Consider the following 19,572-nt stretch of genomic DNA (forward strand, 5'->3'; position numbering starts at 1 on the left):
TCTAATCCGAAAAGCATAGGGCCCATCCGGTACATACACGTGCATATGTACAATAAATAAGTTATCGATCCAGTTCGTGTCTTCTATTTCTCTCCACCTAGCAGGGCCCGCTGCATGGTTATATACTATGGATTAGATTTAGAGAGGGCGGTACTCTAAGTCGGACAAAATGTAAAATCAGCAAGACAAAACATCAACAGTGAAAGAAGGAAAAAAAAAAAAAAAAAAAAAAAAANAATCATGAGTTCGTGGTCCAGGAATCCAGGATCATCGCACTGGCATGTAGCCACTGGGCTTCAGTGCCGATGACCATGTCAGCAGACGTGACCGAGGGCATCGACATAGACTCTGTCGTCCCTAGAGAAGGAGAGAGTTCCGATAATGACCCAATGGGCATCATGTCCATTAATTGCATGCGCGCTTCAAAGTTAGGCATTGGCTGATGTTGTGACACCTCCAGGGTAGTCGGTGGCAGCGCCCGCTTGAGTGAGTTGGACCGGACCCCCGGTTGCGCGGGGGCAACGAACGAGGTTTGATTCGACGCCTGCCTGGGATTCTGGGCCCTGGTGGACAAAGCCTGGCTGGCACGTGGCGCTTGTCGCCGGGTCAGACCTTGTTGGACGTTTTTGACGAGTCGATCGGCCTGGCAACTGACTTCGCGGACGACCTGCGCCGCATTTTTGGCTGCCAAAAAGTGATCACTCACGAGGTCCAGCGTGCGAATCGCCGTCTGCAGCGACTTGCGGGCTGAAGGGGTCGGTGGGCAGACTGAATTGGCAAGCACGAATCCCAGGGTACATAGGATGGCATCCCACTGGTACTGGAAGATGGGTGACCAGCCGCGCAGGAGATCCGTTTCAGACAGCACTTGGTTCAGGATACTGGTGATTGCCATGGCGTGGTTCAAACAGGAGATGTTGTAACCGTCGGTCAGTGGGGTCATGGAAGAGCTCACGGGAGGGAATCGAATAAAGGGACGCAGTGTCGAGATCACAAGATGGTGATAATGGAGCTCCAGGAGGAGACGTTGACGCTGCAGCCAGAGCGGGCTATACGCAGACAGATTCAGCGCGTCCCGATTTGTGGAGAAAGGGTCACTGCCCCCCTTGCGAGGATTACATAGTGACTGCGGCACATTTTGGACCCAGTTGTGAATGGCTGTCATCTCCTGTCCGAGAAACTCGGCCAAAGTCTCAAGGAGGCGCGGGTCCTCATATAGATCCTTTACCTTATCCCCGTTCAGCAACTGGGAACATTTCCGGTTGAATGCTGTCTGCACGCCCTGGACGAGAAATATGAGTTTCGTGCATTGAACATGAAAGCTGAGCCAGCTAATGTCCTCATGATTCGTGAGGAGGACTGTGCCAGATAGCCGGGCGTGCTCGCGATCATCTCCCGGTAGCCCGCAGCTGACATGGGACAGCTGAATGAGGGGCGGCCGACCCAGGGTCATCGAGAGCTGGCTGTCGATCCGATAGAGCGCCCACCAAATTCGGCGCTGTAACTCCTGCTGCTCGGGGGACGTCCCATCCAGCGGGCGGATATGTAACCGCAGCGCGTGGGCGATTCGCAGCGTGGCACCCAGGTTAATATGTGCCGTATTCAGCAGGGAGGTGTTGTACAAGTATACAATCGAATAGATGTGACTTTGAACGACCATGATGGTGGGGTTTTCGAGCTCACTCTGCAGAAGCCTCTGGGCCCTCTGGTAGTAAGTTCGACTGGCCAGATTCGCGTGTTTGGCCTGCCATTCAGAATCTGTATCCCCCTGCTGGTTGTCATCACTGACGAAGAACGTGCTGCTGTACTGCATGCACACTGCCAACAGCACATCGACCAAGGCGGATGGCTTCCGGGTGGACATTCCGTCCGGAGAACTTGACCATAATGACTCATAATATTGCTGAAATTCGCGTTCGTCGAGGATAGGGTATACACAGTGGAAGGACTGCCAGAGCAGATTGAGAAAGTGTTCCTCTTGTGAGCGGGTCAGATCCTCGGCCTCCTCGGTTCCATCCTGAGGCTGATCCGCCTGGCTGGCCGGACTTGCATCCCATCGAGACGGTTGATGGGACGGGGCAATATAATGAAAGCGTGCCATGCATGCCTCCAACTTTGCATCTTCGATTGGCTCGTTAAGTGCTTGGGAGAGATATCGACTGATTCGGGAGACAAAATATGAGGACGACAAGGGCCCGTAGTGAATCTGCCCTGTCTGCTGGAGGCCTTGCCATCCTTCTGTAGTATTGGTGAGCTCAGCAAAGTCGAACGAGGTGTGAGCAGCATCCGACAGTGGTGGCGTCGCGAAACCCGTCTGTGCTTGGATTTCCGCTCCTTCTTTGAGTTTCGCGATCTGATCCTGAAGGTCCTTGACTTTATTTCTTAATCGTTGCATTTCTCTATCGATGTGGATCAGCAGGCCGTTTACGTTCATCCCGATGTGATGGTTTCCTACCGGTTTGCAGCTGGGAGCGAGGTAGCCTCCTGTGGCTTCGTATTGCTGCAAGAGCCTCCTCGATTCTGACAGTTCTGACATGGCTGCTTGTCATCGCATCTGACACGATTGAGCCTACACCAGTCACAAGCCCGAGCGACCTGGTTACGCTTTGGTCGTGGAGCTGTAACAGGCGTGGCTGATCTGTCACGGGAGGCGTCAATCGTGGTATCGAAGTTGGCGGAGAAAGTGGAGTACATGACGGAGGCGTGGGGTGGAGGGACAAAACAAATCAGATATTCATTCAGACCAGTTTCGTTCGACTCCAAATGGCGGTCGGAACCTTAAAAGGAATTTCCCTCTGGGCTACTCAAGACTTGACGGGGGGGAGGGGTCGGAGGGGGGCGCGGTTGATCGCGTAAAGGAAAAAAGAGTTGCGCAGGAGTGGTGTTGGCGTTGGATGCCTGAGGTTTCAGATGTCTGGGCAAACCGACAAAGACAAAAGTACATAACAAAATGCAGGGATGATGGGCTCCCCCTGCACAAAATGAGACTTGCATGAAAAGACCAAGAAGGGAATAAAACACGAGAAAACAGCGGGATACTAGCTACACTAGGTAGGTACAACTCTTATAATTCGTCAGCTATTGTCAGCTATTATCGCGCATCCTTGGCTGAATTCGCCACTTCGCTTTGTTGGAATAATAAGCGAGTCTGATGGTATCATTGGTCCGAAGTCAGAAAGATAAGATATTAGACCTCGCAAGGTTGGACCCTTATAGCCACCAAGGTTAGAGTGGCCAGGGAATCTCATCCTACTGGGTATATACAACATAGACGAGAGACTTTACGAACCTACAAATCTTGCCCAGATTTTTCCAAGTATTGATGAGAAAGCTTAGCTGTATATTGGTAGAATATATAGGGATCGACGTCTATATTGCCAAGGTAGAGAGTACACTAGTGCTATAAGCAATATATAATCCTAGTTATTACAGATCGAATTATTCATGCATTGAAGGAATATATATTGACTAATCGGGAAAGGCATTCAGAAATTATGGAGAAAAGGAACACAGTATAATGAATATCATAAATCAAATCACCTCAAATCACATCACATCCTAGCGTGAGTCCTATACTCCTATCAATCAGCGCTAGAGGGATTCTTCACGATTACGATTCTTCACCCCACGTCCTATCTAGACACTATGAACTCCAATTAAGCCCCAAAGGCGTGCTAGGGCGATCATCTTATCTACAAATTAAGATCCAATCTTTCGGGGATCTTTGAAGGAGTCGGAGTGAGGTCCGCCGTTCCGCTGCTCCTCTCGGCGACATGCATCTGCTGCAGAAACGGAGTTGGCATTATGATCTTACACGAATGCGATTTGCATCAATGTACAGGGATTCAGATCCTTTACAAGGTGAAGTGTCCGAATTGCCTATTTTAGGTACGATGTAGTAGCCATATGGTAATACCAATATGCACTAACAATTATAATTGCACGTGGAATCGGAACAAAGTCTGGGTTTACGGAACACAAGGTTACCTTGCCGCTTTCCCGGGCCTTATGAACTAAACTCCTACGCCGTTGGAGGCAAAAATACCCAATGGATTGACGCGTGGGATGCAAAATGCATGTCAGAATCCGGGACGCTACACCAATCGGGGGTTTCAACTAAATTAAATCCCTCCACATGAAAAACATACTTCATTGATTAATAAACGGATACGGAAGATCTGCAACAAAATAGGGTTTTGATGCCGAGCTAGCATACATAGTAGCATGGATAATTTCACCGGACCTTCGCAAAAATATTCCAAATGGAGGCTGGTGATAACAGGGGGAGGAGGGTAGCGATCACATTCTAGCGTTTATCCTCTAATCTAGCTAATCAAATCGAGCGAACACCTCTTGCGCCTCGGCAAACTCCCGCATAATGGTCTCTCGCTTCTCCGGAGACCGAAGACGAATGACACAGCCATAGTCCTTGGGGCAATGGAGAAACCCTTTACTAGCGCCGGAGTGAGCTGAAATATCACTATCGCTACCGAGGGGTTCGAGGAATTCAAAGGCCCAGAGCAACTTGGCAATGCCGATGATCAAGTTGCGTTCCGCTAAGTGGATGCCCGGACAGATGCGCCGGCCCGCTCCGTAACCAAGGTGGTCTCGGCGCTCGGATCCAGCGTAACCCGAGGCGAGCGCTGGGAAATCAGCGAAGCGTTCAGGCTGGAAATGTTCTGGTTCTTGCCATCGATCACTGTCATGATGCATGCCCCAGACATTGAGAACGATACTCGATCCTTGCGGAATGAGTTTGCCGTCGATGTGGTCATCTGAGGTGGATCGTTAGCCAAGATCTTCTGGGTTTGGTTCCTGATTTTCTTTTTCATCTGTGTCATCTGCAAGAACTACAAGAACTGTAATAACTGCTTGGCGCAGGCAAAATAAAAATGGATTCAAACACACCTTCAGCGACGGCATGTGGAACACCCAATGGGCTGACGGGACGCCACCGGTGAGATTCTTTGATAATCATATTGATATAGGGCAGCTTGGACCAGTCAGACCAAGCCGGGGAGCGGTTATGGCCGATAATGGAGTCGATTTGTGCATGTGCTCTGCAATACCACCCTATTAGCTTTCTCGCTTAAACAGATTAGGATGGAAGGCCCGGTCGGCATACTTGGCCTGAACTTCCGGATATTTAGTCATGGCCTGGATGATCGTCAATATAAGCGAGGACGAAGTGTCGGAGCCTCCTTCCATCAGGACTCCCCCTAGGAATCGTAGCTCATTCTCGGAGAGTGGGGTCTGTTTTAGTGTGTCTAGAACCCGATCCATAAAAGAATCGCGCTGAATACCCCGCTGGCGGCGCTCCTTAACCTGATCTAGCACGGTCTGATACAGCGATTGCATTAAATCACCCACTTCAACTGCCCGATTCCGCCAATTACCCAACATCCACTGTGGCACATAGCGCAGCAGAGCAAATGAGTCGACAGGCGGGGTAGCGCCAAGCTCCTGCACCAAGGACCATTTGTCCATCAGGTAGAATAGTTTCTTCATGTACTCATCGTGGACAGTTTTGGTTCGAATGCCAAAGACAAGCGAGTTGGTGATACTGTTACTGTACCGCTTAGGATGCAGCATGTGATCCTCGGGCATGGTGAGATAGTCATGCAGCATCTGCTTGGCTTCTGCCTCCTGGACCTTCCAGTGGTCACGCTCGCAGCGGGGTTCCATGAAATATTGATGAATGGTTTTACGTAACATGCGCCATCGCTCTCCATACTGCATGACCAAGAGGTGGTCGCTCTGCGTGATAAGGTGGGATACCAGCGATGCTGGTCGGTGGGAGTATATATTGCTCTTCTTGTCCAGCAGTGTCTTGATCAGTTTCTGGTCGCTGATGACAATGGTGGTGTTGTTATATCGTTTCAGCGTGAAGAAACCGCCATACTCCTTTGCCCACCTGGAAAACCTACATTAATCACTTAGCATGCTACCCAGGTACAACCACAGGGGAGTTTCTCTTTACTGAAAATGTGCATCAGACTTTGGAACCTGCAGTTCGTTTCCAAACAGTGGAACGGTTGGAGGACCTGTGCATCTGTTAAATGTGAAACGCCACCTTTTTGTTGCGACAACATACCGTTCGGGAGGTCTGAGGGTCTATGTCCTGCACGGAGGAGATATGTGATGAGAAACAATGCGCTGGTACTGCTTAGCAGTATTGCCAGAAGGTGCGTTGGTGCGAGCTGTAAGATATCCATAGCGTTGATAGATGGCCGGAAAGTGCGCCTCAAAATGTACTTACTGTCTATACTTATGGTCTTCATTCACGCGGGGAAATGGTATGATACCTATTTTAAGATTTTGGGACAGTTTGGGTTCCTAAAGGAGAATCGGAGTCTGCTCGTATAGATCTCTCAAGGCTGAAAACATCTTCTGTGCTTACATCCCGTCCTATCCTGGGTATTATCGATGAAGCGTCTGTAAGACCCTTCGAAATGTGATCTGAACTTTACCTGAATGGACGGTTGGGCGTTAGCTACATGCTTCAGGGATACAAGCTCAGATGCCATATTAGCGCCTGATTTACGATGAGCAACTCCTCTATGTTTGATGGTCTACGTGAAAAGAGGAATTATTATGGACAGGGTGTATAAGAACTATAAGAAATATAGTGCTGATGACAGCCACGTGAAGTCATGTGTTCTTTCCCTCCAGATCATCGTAACCTTGCTGTTTCTCTCTAAACAGATCTCAGTATAGACAGCCAGTGAAAATCCCATCGTGTACTAGTCATACTCAAGAATCAAAGAGTGAAAATACCAAATGAATTCAAATGGACTATGATTCATAAACTAACAGGTGCTGGGAAATTACCCATCTCTACTTGCCCGCATCGTCGATCACTACCCGCCGCTGTGCCCGAGAGCCTAGCTGCTCCAACTTGCTCTCGACCCCTGTAGAGTGACCGTTGGATCCATTCACAGACCCTGGTTGTACCCCATGGAATAGACCCTGCTCATACGCCACTGGGCCTAAGCTCAATGGGGCGGGGGACATATCCTCCGTCCACGGCTCAAACTCAGCATTTTCAGGCTTACCCTTAGGTTCCAGCTCTGCCTGCTTCGTCCAGGATTTCTCCTCCTCGAATGCGGCATGCACCAGATGCCGCTGGAAGAAGGAACCCTTCATCTTGGCGACAGCAAAGTCCCAATCCGTAGTATATTCCCGGAAGAAGGGCTTATATCCTAGGAGTCCTCCAATCCATCGGCCGACAATCACACAGGTCCAGTATCCGACCTGCCGGCGAAAGGGGACCCACGCGGGAGCAGGTGTATAGGCATCTCCGCCATCTTGAATCTACGACCATGTCAGACAAGGGCAAGGGGGATCGTGCACCTAGAATTAATTCTTACCGCGAGGAACTGGATCCAATCAATCCCTCCGTCATGCAACAATGCATCGTGCCAATAGCCGTACCAGTTCTCGAAGAAGACCCGATCGAGCTGGTAGTCATTCCCGGAGTCCGATGCACTCAGGTAGACAGTCATGTTCTCGGGAGAATCTGGGTGAATGAAGAAATTATGCACACTACCCGCCTTGACCGAGATCTCGCCATCTTCTGGGGTGATGCGACGGACAACGCCGTCCACCGAGATACCGAGTACTCCATTCTCGACGCGGAAGTACTCAGTTTGAAATTGGTGAAAATGCGGCGGCGGACCCTTTGGTCGATCGGGACTGTTGATGAGCTTGCGCAGGTTCTCTGGGATCGATCCTTCAATAGTATGGCGGTATGTCTGGCGGAAGAGAAAACAACGGCCTGGTGGAGGTTCGAGGAATTCGGTGGTGAGCAAGCCACCAAATCTAGATGACGGGTCTATATCAGCGACCAAAAAGCCCCTTGCCCCGATAATCAGGACGGAAAAAGGAGCCAATTACATACTTAACAATAGTCGACTGGCCGGCCGAGTAGTGGTATGGCACAAACGGAGCCATCGTTGTTGTGATGCTTGAAGGTTGGCCAACTGGTAAAAATCTGATTTTACAGCAGAGTCATAAATATTGGATCTCTTCTTCTAAAGAATACGTAAAAGCACCCCAGTGTCTCTACTAGCACATATATACTTGATAGCTATCTTATTTGACTGGGCTTCTTCCATGCAGAGTTCCCCATCTGCCTGTTGAACCATGTCAAAATGGCCTGATCAAAACTTGGGGTATCTTTAGTTGTGCATCTTCTCCTCCTCCGGAGTATTTGCACGGAGTTCCCATGAGCTCCCTAAAGGGTGTAGTATCTCATCTAAGACCTTTTGAAGAAATAATCCCCGGCACTCCTTTCGGTTAATCAGCATGCATCCCGTTCAGGCTTAGGGCTGACGGCAGGATGCCCTCAATGTTTCAAATCCCGGATAACGCAGTCGGGATCGCCATTGCCAATGCTTACGGGTGGGGGTAAAATCCTTGGCTCCTATCTATAGATCCCGTTGTCCGTGAGTGAGACTCGTTCTTGCGAAGCTTGTGCGTATTATGGCGTGCAGCCCGAACAGTATCCCCGAACGGGCGAATGGACGAAGATAAAGATGACCCAATTGGGACGCTGGACCGCAGCCGATGTTGCTACTGCTGATTTTCCTTGTGAATGGTCTGGATGTCGGCCTTTCCGGGACGATAAGGAACCCTCGTGGAGGAGGGGGTAGGGGAAGGATTTGCAGATATCGTATTGGAGAACGAGAGGTATAAAGGAGCATCGACAACCGGCAGCTGGGAACATTTTCATGAATAAGCTTGACATTGCTAAGGAGATTGTGTCTCCGAACTGCTACTGTCAAAACATGCATTCTGTTTCGCCTTCTACATACCCCTCTGGGGGAACATCCCCAGCACCAGCTGATACTCCTGGTACTGAGTACAGTGAATATGTTTGTGGTCCCAATCCCCGACGGTTTACATCGTCGTCTGCCACAAGTGTACCTTGGGACTGACAATCAATAGGAATTCTCCAACGACGTGGCCGTGGTTGGAATGGCCTGCCGCGTTGCGGGAGGAAACCACAACCCTGAGCTCCTCTGGCAATCGCTCCTCAGCCAGAAAAGTGCAGTGGGTGAGATTCCAGAGATGCGCTGGGAGCCTTACTATCGTCGGGACCCACGAAATGCAAAGGAACTCAAGAAGACGACGTCGCGTGGTTATTTCCTCGATCGCTTGGAGGACTTTGATTGTCAGTTCTTCGGCATCTCCCCTAAGGAGGCCGAGCAGATGGATCCCCAACAGCGAGTCTCACTTGAGGTGGCCTCAGAGGCACTGGAGGATGCCGGCATTCCCGCCAAGAGCCTGTCTGGGAGTGACACAGCAGTCTTCTGGGGTGTAAACTCAGACGACTACTCCAAGCTAGTGCTGGAGGATCTGCCAAATGTCGAAGCCTGGATGGGCATCGGCACCGCGTATTGTGGCGTGCCCAATCGCATTTCCTATCACCTGAACCTGATGGGACCTAGCACCGCCGTGGATGCGGCCTGTGCATCGTCTCTCGTCGCCGTCCACCATGGAGTTCAAGCCATCCGGCTGGGCGAATCACAGGTGGCGATTGTTGGAGGTGTCAACGCCCTCTGCGGACCAGGCCTGACCCGCGTCCTCGACAAAGCTGGAGCTATCTCATCTGATGGATCTTGCAAGTCATTCGATGATGACGCCCATGGGTACGCTAGAGGCGAAGGCGCCGGCGCCCTCGTCCTTAAAAGTTTGCACCGTGCATTGCTCGATCATGATAACGTCTTGGCCGTTATCAAGGGAAGCGCAGTAGCCCAGGATGGCAAGACAAACGGCATCATGGCCCCCAATGCCAAAGCACAACAGCTAGCGGCGCGAACTGCTCTCAACGTTGCAGGAGTCGACCCTAGCACTGTGCGCTATGTGGAAGCCCATGCCACATCTACACCCCTGGGCGACCCAACTGAAATATCCGCCATCGCAGGCGTGTACGGCACCAACCGCCCCGCCGACGATCCATGCTACATCGGGTCCATCAAGCCCAATATTGGTCACCTGGAAGCTGGTGCAGGCGTCATGGGCTTCATCAAAGCAATCCTGACCATTCAAAAGGGTGTCCTGCCTCCCCAGGCCAACTTGACAAATCTCAATAGCCGGATTGACTGGAAGACGGCTGGCGTGAAGGTCGTCCAAGAGGCCACCCCGTGGCCCTCCTCGGACCCCATCCGTCGGGCAGGTGTTTGCTCGTATGGGTACGGAGGTACCGTTTCTCACGCAGTAATCGAGGAGTTCAATCCTATCCTGCGGCCAGACCCCCTGGATGATGGTGCAGCCACCGGACCAGGCCTTTTGTTGCTGTCAGGCCCCCAGGAGAAACGGTTAGCCCTGCAGGCTAAAACCCTGCGTGAGTGGATGACTGCCGATGGAAAGGATAATAATCTGAGTGAAATTCTCACGACATTGGCTACGCGACGAGATCACCATGACTACCGAGCAGCGCTTGTGGTTGACGACCATCTCGATGCTACCCAGGTCCTGCAAGCACTGGCTAATGGAACCGACCATTCCTTCACGACCCAGAGTCGCGTATTGGGCGCAGACGTCAGCAAGGACGTTGTCTGGGTGTTTTCCGGGCACGGTGCGCAGTGGCCGGACATGGGCAAGCAACTAATTCACAATCCTGTATTCTTCGCAGCCATCCAGCCACTCGATGAGCTGATTCAAGCCGAGATTGGCCTGTCCCCCATAGAGCTGCTCCGCACGGGCGACTTTGAGTCGTCGGATCGGGTGCAAATCCTTACCTATCTCATGCAAATCGGTCTCAGCGCCATCCTTCAGAGCAATGGAATCACTCCACAGGCCGTGATTGGCCACTCAGTGGGCGAAATTGCGGCCAGTGTTGTGGCCGGGGCTTTGACTTCAGCAGAGGGCGCGCTCATTGTGACCCGCCGAGCGTTGTTATACCGACAGGTCATGGGCAAGGGCGGCATGATCCTTGTCAACCTTCCTAGTGCCGAGACCGAAGAGATCTTAGGTCGCCGACAGGACCTGGTTGTGGCCATCGATTCATCGCCTTCGTCCTGCGTGGTGGCTGGAGATAAGGATATTGTCGCCGAGACAGCAGAAGCCTTCAAGGCACGGGGTGTGAAAACATTCACCGTTAAGAGCGACATTGCCTTCCACAGTCCAACCCTGAATGTCCTTATGGATCCTCTGCGAGATGCGCTCGGACAGGCTCTGGCCCCTACCAGTCCCACCATCAAGCTGTATTCCACCGCACTGGTCGACCCTCGCGGCCAGGACCTGCGCGACTTGGAATACTGGACCGGCAACATGGTTAACCGCGTGCGTCTCACCTCGGCCATCCAAGCGGCCGTTGAGGACGGATACCGCCTCTTCCTTGAAGTCTCAACCCATCCAGTGGTGTCTCACTCCATCAACGAGACGCTAATGGACGCAGGCTTGGAGGATTTCGCGGTCATCCCTACTCTTCTACGTAAGAAGCCGACTGAGAAGCATATCTTGCACAGCATTGCACAGCTTCACTGCCGCGGCGCGGAAGTTAACTGGGCAGCGCAGATGCCTGGACGCTGGGCTACTGGATTGCCCACTACCACCTGGATGCATAAGCCCATCTGGCGGAAGATAGAGACTGCGCCCCTCCATACTGGCCTCACGCACGATGTCGAGAAGCACACCCTTCTGGGACAACGCATCCCAGTACCCGGCACCGACACCTTCGTCTACACTAGCCGCCTAGACAACGAAACAAAGCCTTTCCCTGGCAGTCATCCCCTACACGGCACCGAGATCGTTCCCGCAGCGGGTCTGATTAATACTTTCTTGAAGGGCACCGGCGGCCAGATGCTCCAGAACGTGGTGCTCCGCGTTCCCGTTGCCATCAACGCGCCACGGTCTGTCCAGGTCGTGGTCCAGCAGGATCAGGTCAAGGTCGTGTCCCGGCTGATTTCGAGTGATCCCTCGCTGTCGGATGACGATGCCTCCTGGGTCACTCACACCACTGCTTATTGGGATCGCAAGGTTCTGGGTTCCGCAGATCGCATCGACCTCGCGGCCGTCAAAGCGCGACTGACCACCAAACTAGCAGACAACTTCTCAATTGACTACTTGGACAAGGTTGGCGTCTCAGCCATGGGATTCCCATGGGCGGTAACAGAGCACTACCGTGATACCAAGCAGATGCTGGCGCGCGTTGATGTCAATCCCGCTGTCCTTGGAGATGACCCCCTACCCTGGGATTCTTCCTCCTGGGCCCCGGTTCTCGACGCTGCCACCTCTGTCGGTTCTACCGTCTTCCAAACAGCTGCGCTGCGGATGCCAGCCCAGATCGAGCGCGTGGAGATCTTCACCTCGGAGGACCCGCCCAAGATCAGCTACCTCTTCGTCGAGGAGGCCTCTGATTCAGTGCCCACCTCTCACGTTAGCGTGCTGAGCGAGACGGGTGAGGTCCTTGCTAAGTTTACGGCTATGCGCTTCTCCGAGATTGAAGGCACCCCGGGTGTCAGTGGCAGCATGGAGAGTCTCGTGCACCAGATCGCCTGGCCACCGGCAACCCCGGCTGAAGAGCCCTTGCTCATCACGAAGGTGATTCTGGTCTCGCCCGATGCTACCGCGCGGGCCCAGTATGCCGCGACTCTGCCGACCCAGGTGCAGTCCTTCCAATTCTCAACCACAGAGGACTTCTTCAGCAACGCTTCATCCCTCCCCCTCGAGAAGGGAACCGTTGTGGCCTACATCCCCGGTGAGGTCGCCTCGCTGGCAGAGGTTCCCGCTGCATCCGAGTCGTTCACTTGGAACCTGCTTGAGCTGATCAAATTCATCGTCAATGGTTCACTGCCCATCAAAGTCTTCACTCTCACTTCCAGCGTGGGCGATGGTCAAACACCAACCGCCCTGGCCCAGTCCCCATTGATCGGTCTTGCACGAATCATCGCCAGTGAGCACCCCGATCTAGGATCCCTCATCGACATTGAAGAGCCCAAAATCCCCCTGTCGACGATGCGATACATCCAGGGGGCCGACGTCATCCGTATCAGCGACGGAATCGCCCGCGTCTCCCGGTTCCGCAGTCTACCACGCACCAAGCTGCGCCCTGCTAGCGAGGGTCCTCGCCTGCTTCCCCGGCCCGATGGCACATATCTCATCACTGGCGGTCTCGGAATTCTCGGACTCGAGGTCGCTGACTTCCTGGTGGAGAAGGGCGCCAGACGTCTGCTGCTCATCTCGCGACGTGCTCTTCCGCCGCGCCGAACTTGGGATCAGGTCAGCGAGGATCTCCAGCCGACCATCGCCAAGATCCGCCTCTTGGAGAGTCGCGGCGCCTCAGTCCACGTCCTTCCCTTGGACATCACCAAGCCGGATGCGGTTGAGCAGCTGTCCACGGCCCTAGACCGCCTCTCCCTCCCTGCGGTCCAAGGTGTCGTCCACGCTGCCGGCGTCTTGGATAACGAGATGGTATTGCAGACCACGCGTGACGCCTTTAACCGGGTTCTTGCGCCGAAGATCGCGGGTGCGCTAGCCCTGCACGAAGTCTTCCCTCCTAAGAGTGTTGATTTCTTTGTCATGTTCTCCTCTTGTGGAAACCTAGTCGGGTTCACTGGCCAAGCCTCTTACGGCAGTGGCAACGCCTTCTTAGATACACTGGCCACCCACCGGGCACGCCTGGGCGACTCGGGAGCTGTGGCCTTCCAGTGGACTGCATGGAGGGGCCTTGGTATGGGCTCCAGCACGGACTTCATTAACGCGGAATTGGAAGCCAAGGGAATCACAGACGTAACACGCGATGAGGCCTTTGCTGCCTGGCAGCATCTTGCCAAGTATGATATTGACCACGGAGTTGTCTTGCGAAGTCTCGCCATTGATGACGGGGAGCCGGTGCCGGTGCCCATCCTCAATGATATCGTGGTGCGACGCGTGAGCGAGCTCTCTGGCAGCGCGCAGGCAGCTGCTGGCTCCAGTGGCAACGACGCGGTGCCTTCCTCAGGACCGGAGCTCAAGGCGTATCTGGATGAGAAGATCCGCGGCTGTGTGGCCAAGGTGTTGCAGATGACAGCTGAGGATGTGGATTCGAAGGCAGCCCTGGCTGATCTGGGTGTTGACTCTGTCATGACGGTCACTTTGCGTCGCCAGTTACAGCAGACGCTGAAGATCCCCGTGCCCCCAACATTGACGTGGAGTCACCCGACTGTCAGTCATCTGGTGGTTTGGTTTGCCGAGAAGATTGGCAAATGATTGACCTCCATTCCATCCGGTCAGTAGAAGGTCGATGATTATGATGCTTGATATTGTTTCTTATTGTCTTTTCCATGTCTTTATTTATGTTTCATCCTTTTGTATTCCTTTTTGAATATTTCGAGATCCTTAGTTATTAGACTGTTTGAAATATACTTTTTTATGTTCTCCTTGACCTGAAATCTGTTGTCGCAGAAGAAGCTAAAAGGAGAAGACTAATGCGCGTCATTTTGCCAAGCAAAACTAACACGTGACAGGTGTTATGGTCACTTGCAAAGATATCACATGCCCTCCGCGAAGCCCATACATGGGCCCGGACCCCGGGCCCAAAGCCCAACCCAACCCATTGTTGTAGCCCATTCGTAGGGGCCCATAAGGTCCACATTGTAGCCCATTTAGGGGGGTTAACCCTAGTATCTTGTAATCGCTATACAATATTGTATTCTATCCCTTTTACTAGTCGCATGAAATTTAAATTCAGAGTTTATAATAACAATAGCTATATAAGTATATTTCAATTTTAAAGAAAGTCCGATCGGTAGAGGTCGAGATACTGCGAAAAAGACTGATATTAATGTTTTGACAAGATATATATTTAGGATTTGTGTGCTCTCCGTAAGAGTACTACGACTTCGAAGTAAACTTCTTTAATTTATAATTTATTTAAATAACGCGAGATGTAAATATAACTGATAAATGATTTCGAATTGATTAGAATAATGAAGTATTACCCTAAAATAGAGGCTAAAAACGGTATCTAAATGTAAGATAATTAAAGAATTCACGTTTTTGGGAATATTTATATTATTTAGTACTCATTGGGCTTTTACCCCGGGCCTATAGCCTACCGGTGGGCCTACGAACTAAGGCCCAAAACCCAGCCCATTAGTGGGTTGGGGTGGTTTGGGCTTTGGGCTTTGTGAGCTTTGCGGAGGTCTACTCTATAGTGTCCATAAGCTACCATCAATTCTAAGCTATGAAAGATCAATGGCTACAATACAATAATCCATCATAATAATGGACATTTCATCCTGGTTCAAAGTCCGCAAGGATCTGCTCAAGAAGCAAAATACCAAAAATATCAAAACGGGCCTCTTGGGCCCCACGACAAGAACAAAGGAAAGAGACCAACACCATCCCCATGAGGTCTGTTCGTGATAGCGCACGCACACCCATCTACCTCGCACCAACGAAAAAATCTATCGAGCTATCCGAACTGTATTCGCTCTCGGAACCCGACTCCTCAATCAACCCCATTTCCAGTAACACGGCTTTCATGTTCCGAAGATCAAACTGAACACGTTTGTTCACAACCTGAATGTCCGCATACGCAGTCAGTGCCGCCGCAGGGTCACTCATGTGGTACACAGCAGGCTCTTCGAGCGGTGAATGATACCACGCGTAGTCATACGGAGGTCCATGGCGGGGTTGCACGATGTACGAAGTCGGGAGGGGACGATCGGTGTTCTTTTTGTTTGCGGAAGCAAGTGTGCCAGTGGCCTTCTGTTTATCAGGGGTGGTAGGTGCCGCCGCATCTCCAGTTGGGGTTAGGTCTGCAGTATCATCTGACTGACCATCCTTTTCAAGCGCATGTAGAGCCTGTGTTTCTATTTCCCGTTTCATGTTCCCCATATTGAGAAGGGTAGAGACTAGGTGAGCTGCTGGAAAATAGGAGAAACCTAGAAAATACCGCTGATGCGTGGAGGAGGATGAAATAGTAGAGGAGGGGGGAGAAAGGGGTCCTTTAATATAGCTATGGAAGCGCAAACTTTCCCTATATCGTTTGTTTCCTTTGACGTAACCTGCTCTGCAGCTTTGACAATTTTCTGCTGTGAATATATAGAATTGCCATCACCGGCGACAGTATCCCAGGAAATTTTCTTGCAAGTTCAGCTAGAAATACTCTAGCGAGGCTAGTGCAAAGTCCCTGAAATTAATATAGGAGGCTCTGGTAGTATCCGAAGGTTTTCAATCACAAAGAGCCTATTCCTTCTTCAACTGATTCAGTCACCTCTCAAACTCCATCTCATCGTTATATATCTCTTCTATTTGCAGGGTAAGTCTGAGGCTTTTACGCTATTCTACCATTAATATACCTGGACTCAAAGCAGTCAGTATGGAATAATCCGCTGCAGTGATATAAACTGAAGATCCAATTAAAAGGTGGCCCGGGTGCCCAATATCAAGAAACAAATTGCTGGCAAGCAACCAAAAACAAATTCCAAACGTGTAGTGAACAATTACCCTCCAGTCTCCGCCCAATTTCATCCATCAGTTTCGTAACCCGACCATTCAGAAACCACTCTGCCTGGAGTGGCTTCAGCAAGATAGCGTAATGAGCTAAGAGTAGCAATGCCCCCGGATGATTTCGATCTAACAAATCAAAGTATTCGGGCAAAAGCTGTGTCAGCCACGAGTCGAGAGCATCCCAAACAGTCAAAGACGCGCCAAATCGTCGAGTGAACTCAAATGCTTCGGCCAACTTGAGAGCTGCATCGTGGTATATACGCATATCATTATCTAAAAATCTCTGGTCATAACCGACGTCTTCAATTGAATCTGAAATTGCAGACAGCAAGGATACCAGTAAAGGATCACTGGGGTCCGCGGTGATGCCGAGACTATCCCGCCAAAGTGCTGCGAAAGGAGCCAATGGCCCATGTTTTAGTTCAGACCAGACATTACACAGCATGGAACAGCCATTGCGTAAAAGACTAATCCAGTTGGAACACGAGGAGTTGGCTTGCCCTTCACTGCCTAGAAATAGTATATCATCTTCACTTTCGGAGCTTAAGCCATAAACGACGAGGAAGAATGCATAGGCCAGTATTGCTTGGCAATTATTGCTGTCGACATGCATAGTTGCCAAGTGGAATGCTGGAAGTGCTTGGTCTTGGTGTCGTATTGCCTGCAGCATATATGATCTCTGGTTTTGGGGGTTGCTGGAAGCCAGATGGAGTGCTGAACAGGCTAGCATGCCGTGAAGCAGGAACGGGAATTTAGCGGCTAGTTGCGGGACAATAATCTGGAAGACGCTCTCGGTATTCGGGCCACATAATATCGTTTTGTATGTGTGGTTCAGATAATGATCGAAGAGGTGCATGTCCTCGACGCTTAACGAGATATCTTTTTCATAGACAAATAGACTTGATGCTCTTTGCTCCTCGTCTAAATCAGGGGATGTGATAGTCTGCAAATGACAGGTAAGCAATTATTATTAAAAGATTACTTCTTCTACTTACAGTACTTGGAGATTCCTCGCTTGCGCTCATCGGTTCTTCTGAACTATCAGTCGACAACGACAAGAGCGCCGGGTTTGTAAAATAACGCAAGGCATTTCCCCGAAAAAAGGTCTGCAGCGGTACTGAGCACCATCTGCCATCACTTTTAGCAGTAAGATGATGCACAGATGACCAGTGCGCCTTCATTCGCTGGATTGTGATACATAGGTGAGCGCACCCCTCAAAGCGACAGGCCAGCCCGTCGTGGATCGGTAGCGAGTCCACCGGAAATTGGGTCTCGTCTGGTAAGATTATAAAACCAATTTCTGCTAGCTGAAACTGAGAGGCATATTCAACAAATGCTCGACGTTGCAAGCGATTTAAATGGTGTATCTCTTTAAGATGGCGGGTGGTAGCCCCCGGTTGAATGGCGTAGTGGCAGTGCAAGCAAATCAAGACTTGGTGGGCCGGGAGATAGCGTAACAACTGGGATGGAGGGAGTGCTTCGGGGATTACCCCCGAGATCATGATAGAATCAATCGAATTAAATGTGACGGAAGATGGACGATGGGAGAGGGAAGATGGGAACGGCACCGTCGATTTCTCGGACATCAAGCTTAAGCCCGACCAGCCAATCACAGTTGAGAACGGCACCGTCGGTTTTTCTATACATCCCTGGAAGTAAATGTGCCATTCAAGTATTTATACCCTCTGTAGCCCTCTCACAATACATAATTACAACTATCTACTCTCATACTTTCAATAACACCAAGATGTCTTTCTACAATTCTTACCTCGGTTTCCTATACCGGCAATTTCTAGTGTGCCCTCCCAAGGCACCCTCCACCACATCTCTCCAAGGCAAAGCCGGCATAGTGACAGGCTCAAACACTGGCCTAGGCTACCAAGCCTCAGCCCAGCTGCTAAGGCTTGGTCTCTCACATCTCATCTTAGCGGTACGCAGCCTCTCCAAAGGCGAAATAGCGCGCAAATCCCTCCTGGCCTCACTCCCCAAGTCTACCAAGCCTCCCATGGTCGAAGTCTGGGAGCTAGACTTGGCAGACTATGACAGAATTACCAGCTTTGTCAAACGGCTTCAACAGTCTGGCATCTATATTGACTTCGCTCTCCTCAACGCCGGTGTTGCCAACTTCAACTACACCCAGACTCCATCGACATCGCATGAGTCCAGTATCCAGATCAACTGGCTGGGCACTGCTCTGCTTACTCTTTTTCTCCTCTCCAATCTCAACAAACAGGCTATAGCCAATCCTACACGTCTCCGCCCTGTGATCTCAATCGTTGGTAGCGAGACTGCTGCTTGGGCGAAGTTCAAAGAAGCCCAGGTCTCCACTGCGAAGGGCATTCCTCTTATTGAAGTTCTGGATGATAAAACGCATTTCGACATGGGTGATCGATACTACACGTCGAAGCTACTCTATCAGCTCTTTTTCCTGGAGCTTATCCGCAGCCATCGATCTGCTTCCCAGGGTGCGATTCTCAATCTTGTTAACCCTGGCTTTTGCTATGGATCTGAGTTGCATCGTACGGCTGAGGGGGCCTTTGGGGTCGTCCTCTCTGGTATGAAGAGGGTTGTGGGCCGTTCTGTCCCTATGGGTGCTCGGACCCTTGTTCATGCGGTAGTACTGGCTGGTGAGAGCTCGGACGGCAAATATCTGAGTGACTGTAAGATGGCTCCGTTTGCAGGATATGGAGATAGTGATGATGGTCGGAAGATTCAAACTCAGGTGTGGAAGGAGACTGTGGCAGAGCTAAGTCGGTCAGTGGATATGGACAGGATGTTGTTGGATATCTGATGGAGCTATGGTGTTCTGTCTTGCGCTATGATTTCAGGATACAGAATTATAATCCGATACACCTAGTCTCAATTCAATCAAGTATGAAAGAAAGAAAAAGAAGATTTCTGTTCTTCCAAATAAATCAACAGCTTCTAGATTTATTTATTGTATCACTGCGATTTTGTTATTTTTTTTTATCATTGTTGTAGATATTCCTTTTATTGTTCCATTGTATGGTCCGAGTTCATGTAGAGACGAAGCTGCAGTGTATCTATATAGTTACGGTTAGTGACACTCTCCACCCCTTCTTCGATAGTTCACTGATCTTTCCGCAGCTCCGCTCCCCTACAAAATCC

General features: G+C 50.9%; 6 protein-coding genes across 6 annotated transcripts; 2 read left to right on the top strand and 4 right to left on the bottom strand.

Moving 5' to 3' along the window:
• Positions 1-238: 238 nt before the first annotated feature.
• On the bottom strand, positions 239-2,395 carry PEX2_082850 (fungal specific transcription factor domain-containing protein; the record flags this gene model as incomplete). Its single annotated transcript, XM_016745555.1, has 1 exon — positions 239-2,395. The coding sequence occupies one exon, from the start codon at positions 2,393-2,395 to the stop codon at positions 239-241; it is 2,157 nt and encodes a 718-aa protein (XP_016595368.1).
• Positions 2,396-4,329: 1,934 nt separating this feature from the next.
• On the bottom strand, positions 4,330-6,215 carry PEX2_082860 (cytochrome P450; the record flags this gene model as incomplete). Its single annotated transcript, XM_016745556.1, has 5 exons — positions 4,330-4,775; positions 4,909-5,060; positions 5,126-5,923; positions 5,981-6,044; positions 6,095-6,215. 5 exons carry the CDS (start codon positions 6,213-6,215, stop codon positions 4,330-4,332), a joined length of 1,581 nt encoding a protein of 526 aa, XP_016595369.1.
• Positions 6,216-6,837: 622 nt separating this feature from the next.
• Positions 6,838-7,953, bottom strand: PEX2_082870 (uncharacterized protein; the record flags this gene model as incomplete). Its single annotated transcript, XM_016745557.1, has 3 exons — positions 6,838-7,314; positions 7,371-7,821; positions 7,901-7,953. 3 exons carry the CDS (start codon positions 7,951-7,953, stop codon positions 6,838-6,840), a joined length of 981 nt encoding a protein of 326 aa, XP_016595370.1.
• Positions 7,954-8,789: 836 nt separating this feature from the next.
• Positions 8,790-14,196, top strand: PEX2_082880 (type I polyketide synthase; the record flags this gene model as incomplete). Its single annotated transcript, XM_016745558.1, has 2 exons — positions 8,790-8,876; positions 8,950-14,196. 2 exons carry the CDS (start codon positions 8,790-8,792, stop codon positions 14,194-14,196), a joined length of 5,334 nt encoding a protein of 1,777 aa, XP_016595371.1.
• Positions 14,197-15,372: 1,176 nt separating this feature from the next.
• On the bottom strand, positions 15,373-15,828 carry PEX2_082890 (uncharacterized protein; the record flags this gene model as incomplete). The annotated part of the gene is made up of 1 exon (XM_016745559.1): positions 15,373-15,828. One exon carries the CDS (start codon positions 15,826-15,828, stop codon positions 15,373-15,375), a length of 456 nt encoding a protein of 151 aa, XP_016595372.1.
• Positions 15,829-18,190: 2,362 nt separating this feature from the next.
• On the top strand, positions 18,191-19,234 carry PEX2_082900 (Short-chain dehydrogenase/reductase SDR; the record flags this gene model as incomplete). The annotated part of the gene is made up of 1 exon (XM_016745560.1): positions 18,191-19,234. The coding sequence occupies one exon, from the start codon at positions 18,191-18,193 to the stop codon at positions 19,232-19,234; it is 1,044 nt and encodes a 347-aa protein (XP_016595373.1).
• Between the last annotated feature and the right edge of the window lie 338 nt (positions 19,235-19,572).

The sequence above is a fragment of the Penicillium expansum genome (assembly GCF_000769745.1).
Source record: "Penicillium expansum strain MD-8 chromosome Unknown contig275, whole genome shotgun sequence".
In the NCBI taxonomy this organism is placed as follows: Eukaryota; Fungi; Ascomycota; class Eurotiomycetes; order Eurotiales; family Aspergillaceae; genus Penicillium; species Penicillium expansum.